General features: G+C 38.8%; 1 protein-coding gene across 1 annotated transcript in view; it reads right to left on the minus strand.

The window, feature by feature from the left end:
- PDE1C (phosphodiesterase 1C) overlaps positions 1-13,730 on the minus strand; it is a 196,977-nt gene extending 183,247 nt beyond the window's left edge. The window contains 2 exon segments of the mRNA XM_050971009.1: positions 10,658-10,829; positions 13,682-13,730. Coding sequence (XP_050826966.1) covers positions 10,658-10,829; positions 13,682-13,730 — 221 coding nt within the window.
- Positions 13,731-17,541: the final 3,811 nt, after the last annotated feature.

Genomic DNA, 17,541 nt, shown 5'->3' on the forward strand with positions numbered 1-17,541 from the left:
CAGATTGCAAAACCACACAGATTTTTTCCCCTTTATTTTTTTTTAAATTTTGCTTTTACAATAAGCCAAGGATACAACCCATAATAGCAGCTGAGGGATCTTTATCTGGGGAGGAGGGGAGGAAAATCCCTTGTTGACAAGCGAGCTGTGTGTGCAGGGGCTGCTGCAGGGAGTCTGAATGCTGCAGGGATCCCCAAGGCTGCAGCTCTGCCTTACCACACTGCCTGTCACTGTGCAAGTGGCAGTACACAGGCCCCTTTAAGTCTAGTCCCCAACAGGTCAGCCTCGCCCTCCCTCCCTAGCCGTATTTTTTCCCACTTACCAGCAGTGCTGCCAACAGGCTTGAAACCTGACAACTGAGGAAGAATTAATCCGTGAACACAGCCCAAGAGCAGTTTCACTCTCTGCCTCCCTCTTTGCTTCCCTCTCTCCCATGTGCATGCACATCCAGAGACACATGAGGGAGAACAGGCTGTTGGAGAAAGACTGAATTTGATTAAAAACCCAACCAAGAAAAATCATTGACTAAAAAATAGAAAAGGGGAAATAACAGAAAGTGAGCCACTCACTTCTGGCAAACAGCTATTTACTTCATTGCAGTCAGTCTGCTCTCCTGAGAGAGACATACAAAAGCAGGGGGCTGTAAGGCTTCAACAGGGGCAAATCCACTTTTAAAGTAAACAAATCAGTAAAGTGCCAGTGCTTGAAAATGCTCAGAAGGTAAGTCACTTGAAGAGAAATCAAGTCCAACACATTAGTCACAGATGTTTCAGTGTCTTTGAATAAGAGGTTTGCACAGTGGAGGTTAAAACTCAGTTTTGCAAAAGAATGCCTGCCTCTGGCTCCCCTGAAGCATCCACATACGGCCCCCAGGGACATGCCTCTCTACACCTGCAGCGTTCATGCTCTGAGCATGAGGAAGAACAGGGATTTCTTTAATTGCACCAGCCCAATCAGTCATCTCTCAAACTCTGCCAAAATGTCTGCACACTTCTCTTTAGTTAATTTTATTGATGTGGTGCTTTCAGCCAAAGTGATCAGAGCAGAGGGAAAATAACTGTCAAAATATTGTCTCAGCCTTAAAACACATTTTGCTGCATATTGCAAAAGCTGTCTTTTGAGAAGTAGAGCCTGCAGTGAAAGAATTAGCATCTCAGACAGTTGCGTAGTCTGTAACTTGGAGAAGCCACCTCTTCTTTGCAATAACGTTCAACAATATACGGTGCTAGGTCCAAGGCAGGTCTCTGACGTACTTGATGTTGCTTTTCAGAAAGCTCTTTGTATAATAAATGTTATCCTTTCCATTGCTAGGTGCCAAATTGTATCAGCCATCACTCTAAGCAGTTTCAATCCTTTCCTAGGAGTAGTTCTCAAGGAGTTACCCAGTTAGAGTGCTGCTGCAATTGTTAACCATCTCTAGCTCTCTGCAGCTGAATAAGATTCTCAAATATAACCAGAAAGCATCTGAGTGAAGTTGGTACACATTAAAGAAAAGAGACAACTTATGGGAGGCAAAAACATGAATAATTCTCTAGGTGGTCCTTTTCCCCCTTGTGCATTACAAAAGACAAGCCAGTATGTTTGCTCTAGGAACCTCTTTTGAATGATACAAAGAACTGCACAAGCAGTCATAGCAAGCCATTTTTTGACAAAAGTTTGGGGCATATTATCTTCTTACATCTCTGATGTAAGAACACAGTGCTCTTCTTCACTGCCTGTGCTACTTTCCATCACACTCATGCCCATCACTAAACTGTTAGCATGTTGCACACATCACTGCCTTTTGATGGTGAGTAAAGTAGTTACAAAATATATTGTCTTTTTTTTCCCACACTTTTTATTTTAAGGTACAGAGGAAGTAACTGGGAGAAATGGGAATGCAGAATATTGGTAGCTAGGTTTGAGCTCAAGTTTGGGATTCCCTTTCTTGTGTCAGTCCTGTAGTCTGATTTTGTGATAGATGTCAACAAAATAGCAAACGCCAATACAGTGACTAAGATGTTATGAATTTGTGCCATAAGTATCTGACATGAATACTTATCATGTTGCTTGCCTTGTCCTTAAACTTATGGCTCACCTCATGGTAAGAGAGTAACTTCCAAGAAGACAAAGTTTACATGCCAAGTAAGCATCCCTCCTTCAGTTCTCACATTAATTGCTGTATTAAGGCAACATGTTGTAGGCAACGAAATGGCACCATTTGGTTTCACTTCATTTAGAGAGCTTGATGATCATGACTGCCATTTGATGGATACAAGCAGTAAGCCACATCCTGGTGGATTAGCCATGTCTTTAAAGCAGAGAGGAGCTCAGATAAGCAAATGTCCACTGCCTGTCTGAAACATCTGTTGTTCAGCTTTACACAGATGAGGACCAAGCTGGTGGGGCAGATAGCACTGTATACGTACCCTTGCAAGCACCTATGGCTGAAGCAACACTACACAAACTTTATCCCTGGAATCACAAAATCACAGAATATTCTCAATTGGAATGACCCACAAGGATTGTTGAGTCAAACTATGAAGTGAATGGCTCATATGGTGATCAAACCCACAAGCTTGGCATTAGAAATCCCATTTGTGGGAATCCATTAAATCAGACGGTTTTGGGAAAGCTGCAAAAGGCAGGCCTCAGAGACAGCAGAACTGTGATTAGAGCTAAGCAGTAGCCATGAGATTGGTCAGCAGAAAAATTATTTAAAGAGTAGAAAAACAAGGACGACTAGAACAATGTCTGTGTATTAACACTTGTCTAGGATAACTTCCTAAGCTGCAGAAAAGTTTATCTAGCAAGATATTAGAAAGTTTGAAGTTTAATAATGGAGTTCTGTGCATTGTGTTTTAAGGCTTACAAGTAGGCATTGTATTTGAAATAAGCAAGCATTGTTTTAACCAAAGGTACGTGTGCTTATAGCGATTGGATGGAATCACTGTCAATATGCTTCTGCTTTGTGTGATTGGTCAAAAAAAAACTTATAAAGTAAGTTGTAACATTAAGTTCTTTGTATGCTGCTTGGGATGTGAGCTGCTGGCATCTTCCCACTGTCTTAAAAGTGTAATGAGACTGATGCTGAAAAATAAAACAGCTCAAAGCACATTCCACAGCAGTCCCGTCCTGTTCGTGGTTTGTACATAGCCCCTGGCTGGCGATACCATGCTCTAAACAACGGAACTTATCCTTTACAATTTTTTGTATCCAAGCACTTCCCTAACCTATCTCTTAGAAGTTTCAAGTGGGGTCCAGGACACCACTGTTGCCTTTAAACAGGTCTAACAAGTCAGACACTGCGTTTCCCTCTTCTGCTCTGTTACCTGGCATGAGGTCCAGCACAGGAGGATTCCTTCCTCAGGCCCTGAACCAGCCCTCTTGCCTCCTCTGCTTGCCTTTAGGAAAAGAGCCAGGACACCCATCTCAGCCAGCTCAGACACTCCCTTCCTAGGTCACTAGGTCAGCACTGTCAGTGACAGCAAAGGATGAAGAGCAATGGGATGGAGAGATGGAGGTCCCAGGTAGGCCAGTTATACACTACACTGATTGTCTCCTTTATCACAGCACACAGATTTGAGCAAATCTGGGGGGCCTTCTTCAGTTGAGGACAGTAGTGGCACCCATGTTAAAAGCCTTTCGATTGAGCAGGAGGGGTCTTAATTATAAGTATTTCTTTCAGTTCTGAAGGGCTGAAGATGTAGGAGGATGCTGACATGCAGCAGAGAGACGGTAAATGGCAGCTGAGAAGGGTAGAATCCACACTGTGCCTCCATGAGGACAGGCATTACTGTAAAACAGTCAAAATATCAGGGAGTGCAGGAGTAGGTCTGCCTTTCTCAGAATGGTGGTATCTCATGCATAGTCCAAGGAGAAGCCAGAGCCACCTCTGACATATGTGGCTGCAAATTACACTCTGTCCTCATGTTAAACTTCTCAGCAGCAAACTTTCTTAACCTACAGTTAGGGAAGGAAAGGAACTTACAATTCCTTTTCTTTACATTTTTTAAACGAAGACTAGAAAAACAGTGAGAAAGTTCAGAGACCTCCTTATTTTCATCAGAGCAAAATAGGTATAGCAGTAACATTCAAAAGGCCTGCTGAAATGTATCCAAAAATGCTTCCAAGACAGAAACAGCACTTCAGCAAGCATGAGCATACTGAAATAATAATTTCAGAGAGCAAGTTAAATAAAATCCTTGCTCGACTGCAACAAAAATGAAGAAGCTACCCCATGCTGAAGGGGTAGCATGAGATACCTGAAGTGCATTGACATGTTGTCTATCCCTACATATTGCCTGTGTCTATTCCTACATATTGTCTGTTGTGATTGCTACATATTGCCTGTGTGAACATTGAAACAAGTTCTGTAATTAGTACAACTACAATATATTCATATATCTGTCCATGTAAAAATAATCCAGAATATATTTTATTCTATTACCACTAATGCCTCCAATCAAAATTGCAGTAAAATAGGTTGTCTTTTCTTTCTTTATTATAAATCTGAGTTGGATCCCTGAACTTCACAATTATGTAGTGTGATAAGTGTGATGAGTCAGCCAGTAACATATTCCAAAATGTTTTGCTAATTCTATATTCAAACAGTTGTAAAACACTGATATGTCTTCTAATTCTGCTAATGCCAAAATAAACTAGGCAGATTTTGCCCAGTTTTTATCCTAGCAGGAAATAGCTTCTTGCTCCTTTTCAGTTAAAAACAACTTTTTATTTGTTTTGTTTGGAAGGGAGTTAGGAGGAGGGAGACATGTTCAACTATGCAACTGAATTGCATTGGCCCTATTTATTCTTCATGTTGAGGTTTAAGAGAGTAATAGAAGATAATTAGACAGTTCCACTTTTTAGTTTTATTAAATTATATCTAGTGCTTCTTAAACAGTAATTTCCAAATGAAATTTCATCTCTTTTTCTGCCCAAGGTTAGACTTTAGGGTTTGATGGCAACTGACTCACACCATAGATACACAGACATTAATACAGATGTTGGGAAGGACGAAAGTTTGACAAGAAAGTTTCACAGATATGTATGCTTGGCAGAAAGATTTTTAAATGTAGAATCTGAAGAAGGAATAGAAATGAAAGCAAGTTTTGATATAGAAGAAAAGAATTGCTGAGCCAGTCTTACTGGATAATTAAGGCAAAGGGTATGTTAGTTAGAAGGGTATGTTAGTTAGACTGCCAATGTTGCAAGTAGAAAAAAGGTCTCAGAATTTTCCACTGCAAGAAAACTGAAAACAACTTCTAGCTTAAACCTAGCATACTAATCACTTTTAGCAATTGGAGAATAGTAACATGAATATGGTAATTATAGTAGTTATGACAGGCTATAGGTAATAATTAAGGTAAAGATTGGTGTAAGAGCCAAAATGAGGGATGCTGGACTTCAGGTAGCTCTTCAAAATGCAGTTTATTGTATCCAAGATGTTACAGCAGTCCAGGATCATGGGTGACAGAGCCTGTGCCTACAGCTGTCAGCTCCAGCTGCAGATGAGCCTGAAGACCCTTTGATTTTGGTTACATTGCATTATAAACTTTTCTTTGCTTACCATCTTATTACAGTGGAACCAATCTATACTTTTTCTGCTGCATGTACAAATAATTATTGGAATGGATACTATCTGCTGTTCTGATTTATCCTCAGTTTAGTGTCCAAATAAATTGCAGAGATATAATAAATGGTAGGATATGCCCCACCACACCTCAAAATAACCTCCCAGTTTCTGCAGAAACATAATAATGAAATTTATTTGTTTACTTGTTCACAAATAATTCAGTGAGTAGCTTAAGAAATTTAATGTACTACATTTCAGTTACATCTTAAACAATAAAATTTGCATGTCTAATTTCCTAATATATGTATGAATGCATTTTCACATGCCAGTATATAATTGCCATCAAAGCAGGTATTTGTGGTAGGATTTCGCTGGTTAGCTCTTCTTGTTAGGTCAAACAAATAGGTGTTTTGTCTGTGTATTAACTAAAAAAAATCAAAATTGTAAAAAGGATCCCAGCCTTTAAAGCTGTAAAGACCCCCTGATTTTAATTACATAATTATGTTAATGCAAAAGAAGGAAACAAAATTATGTAACCTAATCTTTGGTTTGCCCCTTGCTTTTTTTTTTTTTTTTTTTTTTTTTTTTTTTTTTTTTTTTTTTTAATATTAGTTTTAGTTCTGCTTTTCAGCTAAGATTGATCAGCTTAGGACAGAGAGAACTCCTGGAAGGACTCCACTCTTCTTATTTGTATTAGAGTGCAATTAAGCAATCCCATTTAAACATTATTTCAAAAGCCCTATTGACTTTCATCTACTGAAGAACTTCAGCACTTGGCCAGGAAAAGTCACAGCTACTTGCTCAAATCACAGCTCCTGCTCTTCTGCTGGGACAAGTCCATCAATATTATGACAGAAAATATTGCTTACAACACAGACTGAAAAGTGTGTCCCTATCTTTCTTTAGTTCCCGTTAAGTACTAAAAGGCCACAATGAGGTCTCCTCAGAGCTTTCTCTTCTCCAGGCTGAACAACTCCAGCTCTTTCGGCCTTTCCTTGTAGGAGAGGTGTTCCACCCCTCTGATCATTTTTGTGACCCTTCTCTGGGCCTGCTCTAACAAGTCCACATGTTTCCTGTGCTTGAGAACTACAGGGTTCAACACAGTACTCCAAGTCTTACAAAAGCAGAGTAGAGGGACAGAATCATCTCACTTGACCTGCTAGCCATGTTTTTTATGATGCAGTCCAGCATACAGTTGGCTTTCTGGGCTACAAATAATTTGACCCACCTCATCCAGTGGAAGGTGCCCATGCACAGGGTAGAGGGGTTAGAACATGATCATCTTTTGATCCAAAAAAATCATATGATCCTAAATCTTATTTTAACAGCATGATAGTCTCTAATTATACAGTGAAATATCTGAAAATAATACCCACGAGCTTAAAGGTAAAGCAAGTATATATATCTGTAATATATCTGTATATATCTGTAAACAAGTTTCCAGGTCCCTGAAGTCCATTTGAAGTAGAATACACAGAATTATTTATTGCTCAGGAGCTACTGCAGTGAGTTAGTTGTTTCATACAAAGGCACACAGCAGCACTTACCAACTATATTGAATAGTCTGGAAATACTTATTCATTAAGTACCCTGGAAATAGCCTTCAACCATGAACTTAGGTAGGGTTCCACTAACCACTATGTGCATTTCATTTTCAAATACCATTAGCTGGCACAGTTCTTAGAAAGGTTCTTCCTGATTTCAGGCAAGTAAGCACATACTTAGATCAACACACTGCTCAAAAAGACAACTCTGTTTAAACACTATCTAACCTTTGTACTCCAAATACACTTGAAGTATCCTGTAGGAACTTGATCTAGAGTCATTTTCAGCATCAGCATGGCTAGGTAAAACTAGTGTAAATATGCATTGTGTTTAAACCTGAACGGTTGCCTATTTGAGCCCAGTGTTGTCATGTAGAGTGTCTTCTTAAAAGCATGGAGCATTTATCTTCTAAAAAAGGGATCAATTCCCACCACAGCAGGAAGACCAGACTCTGGGATTCATTTGGAAGAAGTCACATGACTGCATGTCTGTCAGGATGCCTAAACTGTACTGCTCTCTTGATGCCAGCTTGTCTTGAGTATTTTCTCCCCAGAAGTACAGTATGGAGCCCTTAAGTATTAAATTATATAACATCACTTTTCCCAGAAGATTAAAAAGGCACAGGGAATAAAAAAAAAGTTCTTATTCTGAACTAAATAAAATAGGTGTAGTTTTTAAAAAATCACCTGTGTCACCATAGTACTAAAATAATTATTGCTGTTTCCTGCCTTTTATAGTCTTCATGCAGGAAGACTTGTGAATCAATGATATGTGCAGATTGCTAGCAGAGACATAACTATGTCCAAAGTATATGACATAAAAAAAAAGACAATAAAGCAAAGATATATGGTTGGGTGCTTCTTGGCAGTCAGCCAAGAGCACACCTGCTATTTTGGAAACACCTTTTATATACAATTTCTATTGCATGAGCCTGTTGCAATTTCATAAACAATAATGCATATTTAAACTTTCCCCCAACTAGTTTACATGTTTCCCCCCCAAACTAGTTTACATGTTCCAAGAACTGTTTATCATGGCCTCCTGGGGTCTGTCTTTTTAGAGCATGCACATTTCTTGGTTGTGGTTTTAGTCCATTCTTATCCCTCTAGTTTTTGGACTTTGGTCCATACTGTCTTCAGATGGTGAATGCTGATAGTTGGCACATCAAGAGCAGGGGTCCTCATCATATGTTCATTGGACATTATCCCAACCAAGCAGGCATTTTAACACAAGCATACTTATATCACTATTTCACCATTATATCTAACAGAAAAAAAGACTATATTTTTATAGCAAAGTTACTTTAACATTATACATATAGAATCCATTTTAATATTTGCAAAAAGCCAATAGTATAATATATATCTATAACAGAGGGGAACAATGCAGGGACCCTTGGATGGGTGATATGTTCTACCTAAGCCCTGTTGCTCTCTCCCTGTCTCCTCGGTCCCCATGCACACTTCTTTCTCTATCTCTTTCTTTCTTTTCTCTTTCTTTCTCTTTGCCTTTTTAACTATTAAATAAAATGTATCAATATTTTGGCACCAACATCTAACCTCATTTGGCTTTAATCTCATTTTTGGGTATATTTTGAACCTTCCAAGTTCTTTCTGGTTTATATATGGAGATTTAGTTTTCTTTGCTTTTCTGAGTTTAAACCAGATCACAACAAAGGGGAAAGTTTTTGAAAGCTGAGAGAAGATTGTTATTTCCGTTTCTGTTTTTTGTTAGTTGCTGCTGCCATTGTTGTTGTTTGTTTGCCCTGTTATTACATATTAGTAAAGAACTGTATTCCTTTTCCCATATCTTTGCCTGAAAGCCCCTTAATTTCAAAGTTATAATAATTTGAATGGAAGGGGGTGATATTTTCCATTCCAAGAGAGGTTCCTGCCTTTCTTGGCTGACACCTTTTTTACAAACCAAGACAACTCTCTTACCTTCCACTCCTCCACACTACTATTAAGCACACACAGGGCTTTGATTCTTTGGAAAACTAGGCATTTACTATTTATTTTGTAAAAGCAATTTGTTTGGATTTCCATCTATAAAGTCCCCCAAAATGCTACATTTTACAGTAATATCTATATTGATATAATACAAAGATTCTGTGATGTTTATAAAGCCTTTTAAACTGTATTAGCAAAACTGTTTTGTTAAATTACATTTTCCAACTCATCAGTCCTTATTATGCTATACAATTCAAAATGCTGTGACACTATTTTGCTGTATTAAATGTTTCAAATTATCTTGACAATGGCAATGTAAGGAATACTGCTACCCATATATTGTTATCCAAAGTAAAAGCTGACAGATACTTAGATCTCTTGAAATGATAGATTTTAAATATCAGAGATACAAAGCTTTTAAGTCATTAAATACCATGGGCCATCATAAAAGGAGGATCCAGATTCTGAAATCTTTGTCCTGAATCATTTAAATGTGAATTTTAAAGAATGAAAATCCACTATGAAATTACAGGGTTATCTGTATAGACTGGCATAAACTCACTTTATGGTATTATGCTTGTAAACATCAATCAGTATGAACAAATACCTGAAATTACTACCTAATATAAAGACTCAATCAAGTACCTTCAAAATAATATTTGTATGAAGAGCAAAATAAGTTTCATAGACTCAGGTATAATCAAAATCACTGTAGTCAGAGAAATTTATCCAAATCAAGGAACATTATTTTAAACACAGGTATGTTTAATACAAAAGAAAAGTAGAGCACAAATTTTCAACAACCAAAAAATAAGCTGAAAAAACATTTTGAAAAATCAATTCTGCCACTCACTTTGCTTTTTCTGGACACACCACTTTCACACCAATTTTCAAATTTCAGTCAAAAATCCATTGTATGCCCTATCGCTTCTCTATTTTACCTCACTTTGAGAGACAATTTTTCAGAAAACTTGTTTCCAAGAAACATGTGGCAACTGTACATCGACAGCATTAAATGAGTGGAAAACACAACAATATATAGATAGATAGATAGATAGATAGATAGATAGATAGATAGATAGATAGATAGATAGATAGATAGATAGATAGATAGATAGATAGATAGATATATATAGGTACATCACTCTGCAACAGCAGAAATCACTGTTTTGCAAGATCCTGGTCTGAGTTCCTCCCCTTCATATATTAATGCTAGATAGTTCTCAAGATATTACATCAATAGGAAAAGATGTAACTCACCCTTGCATCAATGAAGCACATCATCTGACCCAAAGTGCAATCTTTCATCAATAAATGGCTTTCAAATGAAACAATACCAACCTTCAAAGATATCATCATACGAGCTGTCTTTGTTGATTTTTTGACTAGTTACAGACTTTCTGCCTAGTAAATAATCTTGTGGGGAGGCTAATGAAGTGTAAGAAATTAAAGGCCAATCCAGTCACTATTATTTGTGGATTTATTTTTACACTCTTTTTCAGTAAATCTTTCAGTATCAATTTCTGTCACCAAACACTCACCACAGATTTAATCTTAAAGAAATAGCCTCTCAAAGATAAAAGAAGTAAATTCATATCAGTCAGACCTGAAAGATGTTTTCACCAATGCCTCAGGGCTCTCCACTGGCAGTAGTTGATCTGCTAAAATTTCTTCAGAAGGTCTCGGGTCATTGATAATGGTCAGCTTTGGTCTTTCCTTGAGGTTGCTGGTCAGCCCACCGATAATGGTGTTCCACAAGCAGTTTTTTGATTTAGACCCTGAAAAAAACAGAATGAGAAGGAAAATAAATTCATAGGCTTATTGCCCAGCATGCCAGAATTCTGAAAAACAAAGGTGGTCTGCTATCATTTTACATTTGCATAACCACAGTTTGGGAATAAGCCTGAAAACCTAAATAAAAATTCAATGTGGAAATAAGCACAAACATTAGGGTCATTCCAAATGCAAAAATGTAATGCTTCCCATAAAAATATTTTATTGCAGAACATGAGGCTTTCACACCTGTCCTGGGTTGAAAGATATGGTTTGGGGGTGTTTATTCTATTTTCCATCTCTTAAAGATGGGACATTTATCTTCTGTTAATTGGGCAGCTTACTTTATCTCTTCCACACCCAATCCTCCCTCCAAGGACATATCTTCTGTTAATGGGCCATTGAGTCTCACTGTGTGACTGATAAATTTACATCATCTCATTGTGAAATGCTCTGCACAGGGGGAGGAGAGTATTCCTACCCAGATATAATCTGGGATTTGGAACACTACAGGCAGCCTTTTCCCACTGGATTCTCAGAGGAACATCAGGCCCATCTACACTACCACTGGATCTCCAGGGAAAACTACACCCTTCTACAGGATCACCGCTTCAACAGAATCGCATCTGTCACTCCAGGAGGACTGCAGCCACCATTTATTTTATCAGACTGTTACCAATACCCTGATCCACAGTGTGTCAGGTCTGACTCTGTCAGTGTTGTTTTGTATTACTGCATTTTTAAAAAAAAAAATTCTTCCCTAATAAAGAGCTGTTATTCCTACTCCCGTATCTTTGCATGAGAGCCCCTTAACTTCAAAATTATAATAATTTGTAGGGAGGGGGTTTACATTTTCCATTTCAGGGGAGGCTCCTGCCTTCCTTAGCAGACACCTGTCTATTCAAACCAAGACAACACATCAATAAAAAACATTGTCTCCACATCACACTTAGGTTGTTAACTTAATATGTTTTGATGTGGGTCTTTAGCCAAAGAACTGGTTAAAAAACAAAGTACCAAATCAATACAATACTCATTGTTGGCATTCTTTAGACTAGTTAGTAGTGGTTAAATTATAGATAAAAGAGATAACTGCTGGATTAGTACTAGAAAATATATTTCTTTTCTGTCAAAACTTCAGCTTTTCACAGTAGATATTCAAATGCCAAAACATTTATATGGATTTAAAAAAAAATTATTTACAAGTGCCATTAAGTGGCTCTTGCATGTCATTCAGAGAATACATCTGTACCTGTAAGTCTAGTTCTACTGACAAAGTACAAGTAGCATCCTTCAGTCAGATGTCCACCCTGCTGCAGGAGAAGAGAATACATGACTTAAATTTTGTTAAATGTCTGTTTCACATTTTCAAATATTTCCAAAGAGTTTCTAAATAAATCAGGCACTTCTGAAAATCCCTGCAATACTACCATACTGAACACCTCTGTCAGGTGAGGACTCTCTGTCATATTCTGTCACATTCTGATTTTCAAATATTCAAGCAGACCAAATAAGAACAGCTAGATACTGAAATGCGGATTATTATTTCAGACTTCCCACAACAAAGGTGCAGCAAGCATTAATCTTACCACATTCTAAATTAGTAATACAAACCAATTCTTCTAGTAGTCATTCCCTGAGGGCTTTGTACCAATATGCAAAATTTTTAAAGAATCTGGAAAATCGGGTGTCTCTGAAGTCAGCAACTGATTTTAATTAGGGAAAATTTTCTGATATTTTCCCAGCCTTCAGATGTATTATCCAGTGGACCTAATACATGGATTAAGGGTTACTTTTTGATGCAATACACACTAAATACACAAGACAAAACCAATCAGAAGAGCTGTTATCCCATGGGTCAAGAAAATAAATCACAAAAACTATCCTGTTGGAAGCAGCAATATCTGCTGCTGTGGACAGGAGACAGAAGCTTTTTTTTTTCTGATTGTCCTAAATAATTTTTTTTACGCAGTCTAGATGTTACAAAGACAGAAGATCAGCAATAATTCGTATCTACTTTCTCCTTTCCATAATTATATTCAGAGAATTTCCCAGGTAATCAGGAAAACTCCATGCTCTTCTTTGCTCTTAAATGTGAGCAGTAATCTAATGTGCAAAAACTATATTTACCCAGAGTTACAAGTAGCCTTGAGATTCTGTGCTGCAGCTGTATTTATAGCTACAATAGCAAGAAATATAACCTCTCACACCAGGTAGTCCAAAGCCAAGTATTGGCTACACAAAACCAGCAGAAATATATGCAACATCAACACAATATTATTATTCAAGGACCTGTAATGTTATGGCTATTCTTTAGACAACTCTTTTGCAAACTTTTCTGTCTAATCATCAGGAGCCACTCACATTCCAATAATCCAAGACTTTCACTGTTGGGACTGAAGCCCCTTTGCAGAGGACAACTGTGGTGAATTGACAGCACCCCACTTGACTCACTACATACATTACAATCACACAGTCAGAGAAGATTTCCCTGATCAGCTTGTCCCCAGATTTCCCATAGCACACCTGGCTCCCACGGTGACCAACATTATGACAGCTGAAGCTGGGTGCCTCCAGGGAGGTATCCCAGAAAAGAAATCCCTGGGTTTTTAACCCTTACAGTCTATGCATCCATTAAAATACTGATATTTATTCTGTGGTCTTCTCATCCTTCATTGGTTTTTGCAAGAGTCTCTGGGTGACTGGCCACTCTGACCATACTTGTCTCACTGGACTATGGCCCAGGTCCCCATGCTCTTTTTTATGCAAATGGTCTACATCAGATCATGTCTTGTTGCCTGGGGCTCTCTATCTCCCCACACCCATGGCACAAGCTGTAACTTGCACACCAGGTTACCTGCACTAGGTATAGTTCTCAACAGTCTTTTCTTTCTTTTATTAAGCATACCTGCTAATACATTAAAAGGGAAATTTCAAGAAATTTAACCATTTCAAGAAATTTAACCACTACCCTTACATACCAAATTATCACAAGTAACAAACATAGCAAAATTAAGGCTAAGATGATTGATTGTCATAGAGCAGGGCAGAGTACAAGATTACTGATTCTTGTGCACTAGTGCTTAATTAATTACCAATACAGAAAAGGATTCTCAGAAGTTAGTTATTCCCTAGCTGGTTGGTTACACTGTCTTTTGCCATTAATATATATTTTTAGAACTCTTCTTATTGTCCCACACTTGCTGGCTAGCTTCAGCCCTGTTTGAGCTTTGGTCACACACATTTTCTCCCTACAATGGCAAGCAGTATCTCTGTATTCTTCCCATGTCACCTGACCTTGCTTCCACTGGACATACACTTCCTTTCTTTGCCTTATTTCCAAGACAACATAATTGTTCAGCCAAGCCAGCCTTCTGCCTTTGCCTGCTTGATTTCCAACATTTGTGAACTGCCTACCTCCTGTACCCTTAGGAGATGTTTAAAAAGTAATGAGCACTGATGGTCCTCAGCACCTGCAAAAACATTTTCCCAGGGTATTTTACATACTAATTCCCTGAGCCTGCTCTCCTCATGTCAAGTTGAAGTTGTGCTGGCACTTTTTCTCCTGTCAGTGGAGATTTCATTCACTTTGTGGTCACTGTGGCCAAGATGGATGCCAATCATCACTTTTCTCATTAGAGCCTCTCTGTTGACAAGCATCAGATCAAAGAGGGTATTTTTCTGAGTTGGCTTCCTTAGGACCTGTTGTCATTCAGGCTTTTAGCAATCTTCTGGCCCGGGCTGGACCAGCTGTGTGAAGCTCCAAATTGCTTTAGACCAAATAGAAATCCACTATAAGGACAAGAGCACTTGACTTGAAAGTGTCCCTTTGTTCATCAAAGAATAATTCATCAGTATCGTCATCCTGGCTGGAGGTCTAGTAGATTCACATGAAGATATTAACATTATTTGTTTATCCCTTGATTCTTATACAGATACCCTCAATTGTGCCATTGCCAACTGTGAGCTCCTTGCATTCAGACCCTTATATTACAGGACTCATCCCAGCAGGTTTCAGTTATGCCAGTGATACCAAATCTCTGGGATTGGGCCAAAGCCTCCCTTTGTTTGTTCTTCATGCTGTGTGCATTAGTGTAGAAACATTTCAGGCATGGTACATTGTAGCCAACACCTCATGAAGCAGATTGAAAGATCCTATTAGTCCACAGTTGCTTCAGGTTTTTGGCACACCATCCCAATGCTCATCACTGGCAAGCCTGGTATTTTCCCTTTCCTCCTTCCATGCTTGTTTAAAACTCTGTCAACAAGACCTACTAACTCCTGTGCTAGAACTCTTCTTCCCTTCTGAGAAAGGTGCATCCCAGTAGACCAGGTGTTGAAGAGATCATCCCATGGTCAAAAAACCCACAGTTTTTCCAATTACACTAGGCTTGGAACCTAACATTGACCTGATGCACTCGTATCAATATTATTCCTTGTTACCAGAAGGACTAAGGAAATCCCAGCCTGTGCTCTTGTTTCCTCAACTAATTATCCCAAAGTCCTGAAGTCTCTTTCCATTGCCCTCAGACTTCTGTAATTTTATTGCTGGTAGCTTGAACAACCAATACCAGATAATAATCAGAGGGTCTTAGTAGACTGGACAGTTTTCCAGTGACGTCCTTTATCCTTGCCTGCTGGGAGAAAGAAGACATCCCTGTGAGTTGGGTCCAGTCGTATCAGGCCCTCTGATCCCCTTAAGAAATGAGTCTTCTATTACAACTATCCTTTTTGCCCTCTTATTTGGGTTCTAATTTGGATTTTCTAGACATTACCTCATTTAAAACTTCCTTTCCAGGCTGTACATTTATGTACCTGTGTTTCAGCTGGTGTGGGCTGATACAACATCACTACTACGATGGTGAAGAGTCTGCAGGGAAGCCATATGAGGAGTAGCTGAGGTAACTTGGCTTATTCAGCCTAGAAGAAGAAGAGGAGATCTCATAGTTGTCTGTAACTTCCTCACAACACAAAGCATAGGAACAAGAACTGATCTCTTCTCTCTAGTTACCAGTGGCAGGACCTGAGGGAATGGCCTGAGGTGGATATTTAGGTTAGCTGCCAGGAAAAAGTTTTTCACCCAAAGGGTGGCTGGCCACTGGAACAAGATCCCCAGGGAAGTGGTCACAGCACCAAGCCTGCCAGAGTTCAAGAATGCTCTCAGACACATGGTGTGATTCTTGGGACTGTCTTTGTGCAGGGCCAGGAGCTGGACTTTGATGATCCTAGCGGGTCCTTTCCAACCTATGAAATTCTATGATATCATTGTGCATACTTTCTCTGCTCTTCCAACCTTTTTTTCATATATAAAACACACTGTATCAAGTGATCATCTCTACCCAATAAGTTGGTCTTACCTGGGATATAAACTCCTGGCAGAGCTAAGTGCCTTCAAAGAGATTTTACATTGGGAGTTGTACAGGTCACCATAGAGCATTTTGTACATCCCACAGAACCAAGTTAAGGGCTTCTGGCTATTTCAGGTAAGTAGATGCACATACTCTTATTAATTTTTCTTTTAACATTGTATTAGTTTTCTCTACATTTCATGAACACTGTGGGTGATATGGCATATGTAATTTCCTCTCAATTTCCAAAGACTTGCACAGTTTGTTGATCATTTTTGCTGTAAAATGAGCACCTCTGTCTCATTAGTTCAATTTACTCTGGTATCCCATATTCAGATATAACTCCCTTTAGCAAGGCTTTTACAACTAATGTGTCAACCCTTCTTTTGGAAGGGCTTCTGCCCAGCCTGAGAGATGATCTACTATCACTAACAAGTAGGCCTAGAGTCTCAGAGCTCAGTCTGATACTTGAGAATTTCTGGCAAGTTGGGCAGTTATTTATGATTCATTTTGCAGCAGCAAAATTTCCTGTGACCACCCATACCTTCTGTATAGCTTTAGCTATTCCTTCCATCCTTCCATGGGCTTTCTCATGAAATCATCTAGTCATGGTGATGAAATATTTCCTTGGCAGAATTAGTTTTGCTCCTCCAACTGACCATATTCCATCATTATTTTGAGTTGCCTCCCACTTTCCCCATTAGCTTTTCTGTTGAGCAGTCCTTCTCATAAATAGTCTTCTGGTGTGTCAAATTTAGCCTTTCACTCTGGTCAGCCATCAGAGTAAATGTTACATTGCATCAGAGCAGCCCCTGCAGCTGCATCAGCTATAGGACTCCCTCTTCTAGTTTCTGTAATACCGCTAGAGTGGGCTGGTCAGTTTCTACAGGTCACTTTACTGATTTACTGTAAATTGCAAATTTCCTCTCCATTAGATATTCTCTTCCTGCTAATGTAAAAAATCCCTGTTCTCTTCATAATATTCCCATTGAATGACATAATCCAAAAGCATACTGCAAGTCTGTATAGATGTTAACTTCTTGACCCTCTTCTCAAGCGTGCTGCATGTGTCAAGACAAGAAGTTCTGCCCCCTGCATGTTTATCTTTGCTGGGAGTGGTTCTGCTTCTATTACTTGTCCCTAGTTTACTATAGTGTACCCAGTCCATCACTGTCCTTGCAGGTGTAGATTGAAACATTTACAAAAGCAATTAGATCTGGCTTATATGAGAAAGACACAAGCCTGACACCGAAGAAAATTCCTGGGAAGCATGGAAGAAAGTAAATTACACAATATCTGAAAACAGGAAAGGCGTCCTGTTTCTTCTAAGCCTGCAAACCTTGAGAAAACTAACAGTCAGGCCAACAGA

This window comes from Serinus canaria, chromosome 2 (assembly GCF_022539315.1).
Source record: "Serinus canaria isolate serCan28SL12 chromosome 2, serCan2020, whole genome shotgun sequence".
Taxonomy (NCBI): Eukaryota; Metazoa; Chordata; class Aves; order Passeriformes; family Fringillidae; genus Serinus; species Serinus canaria.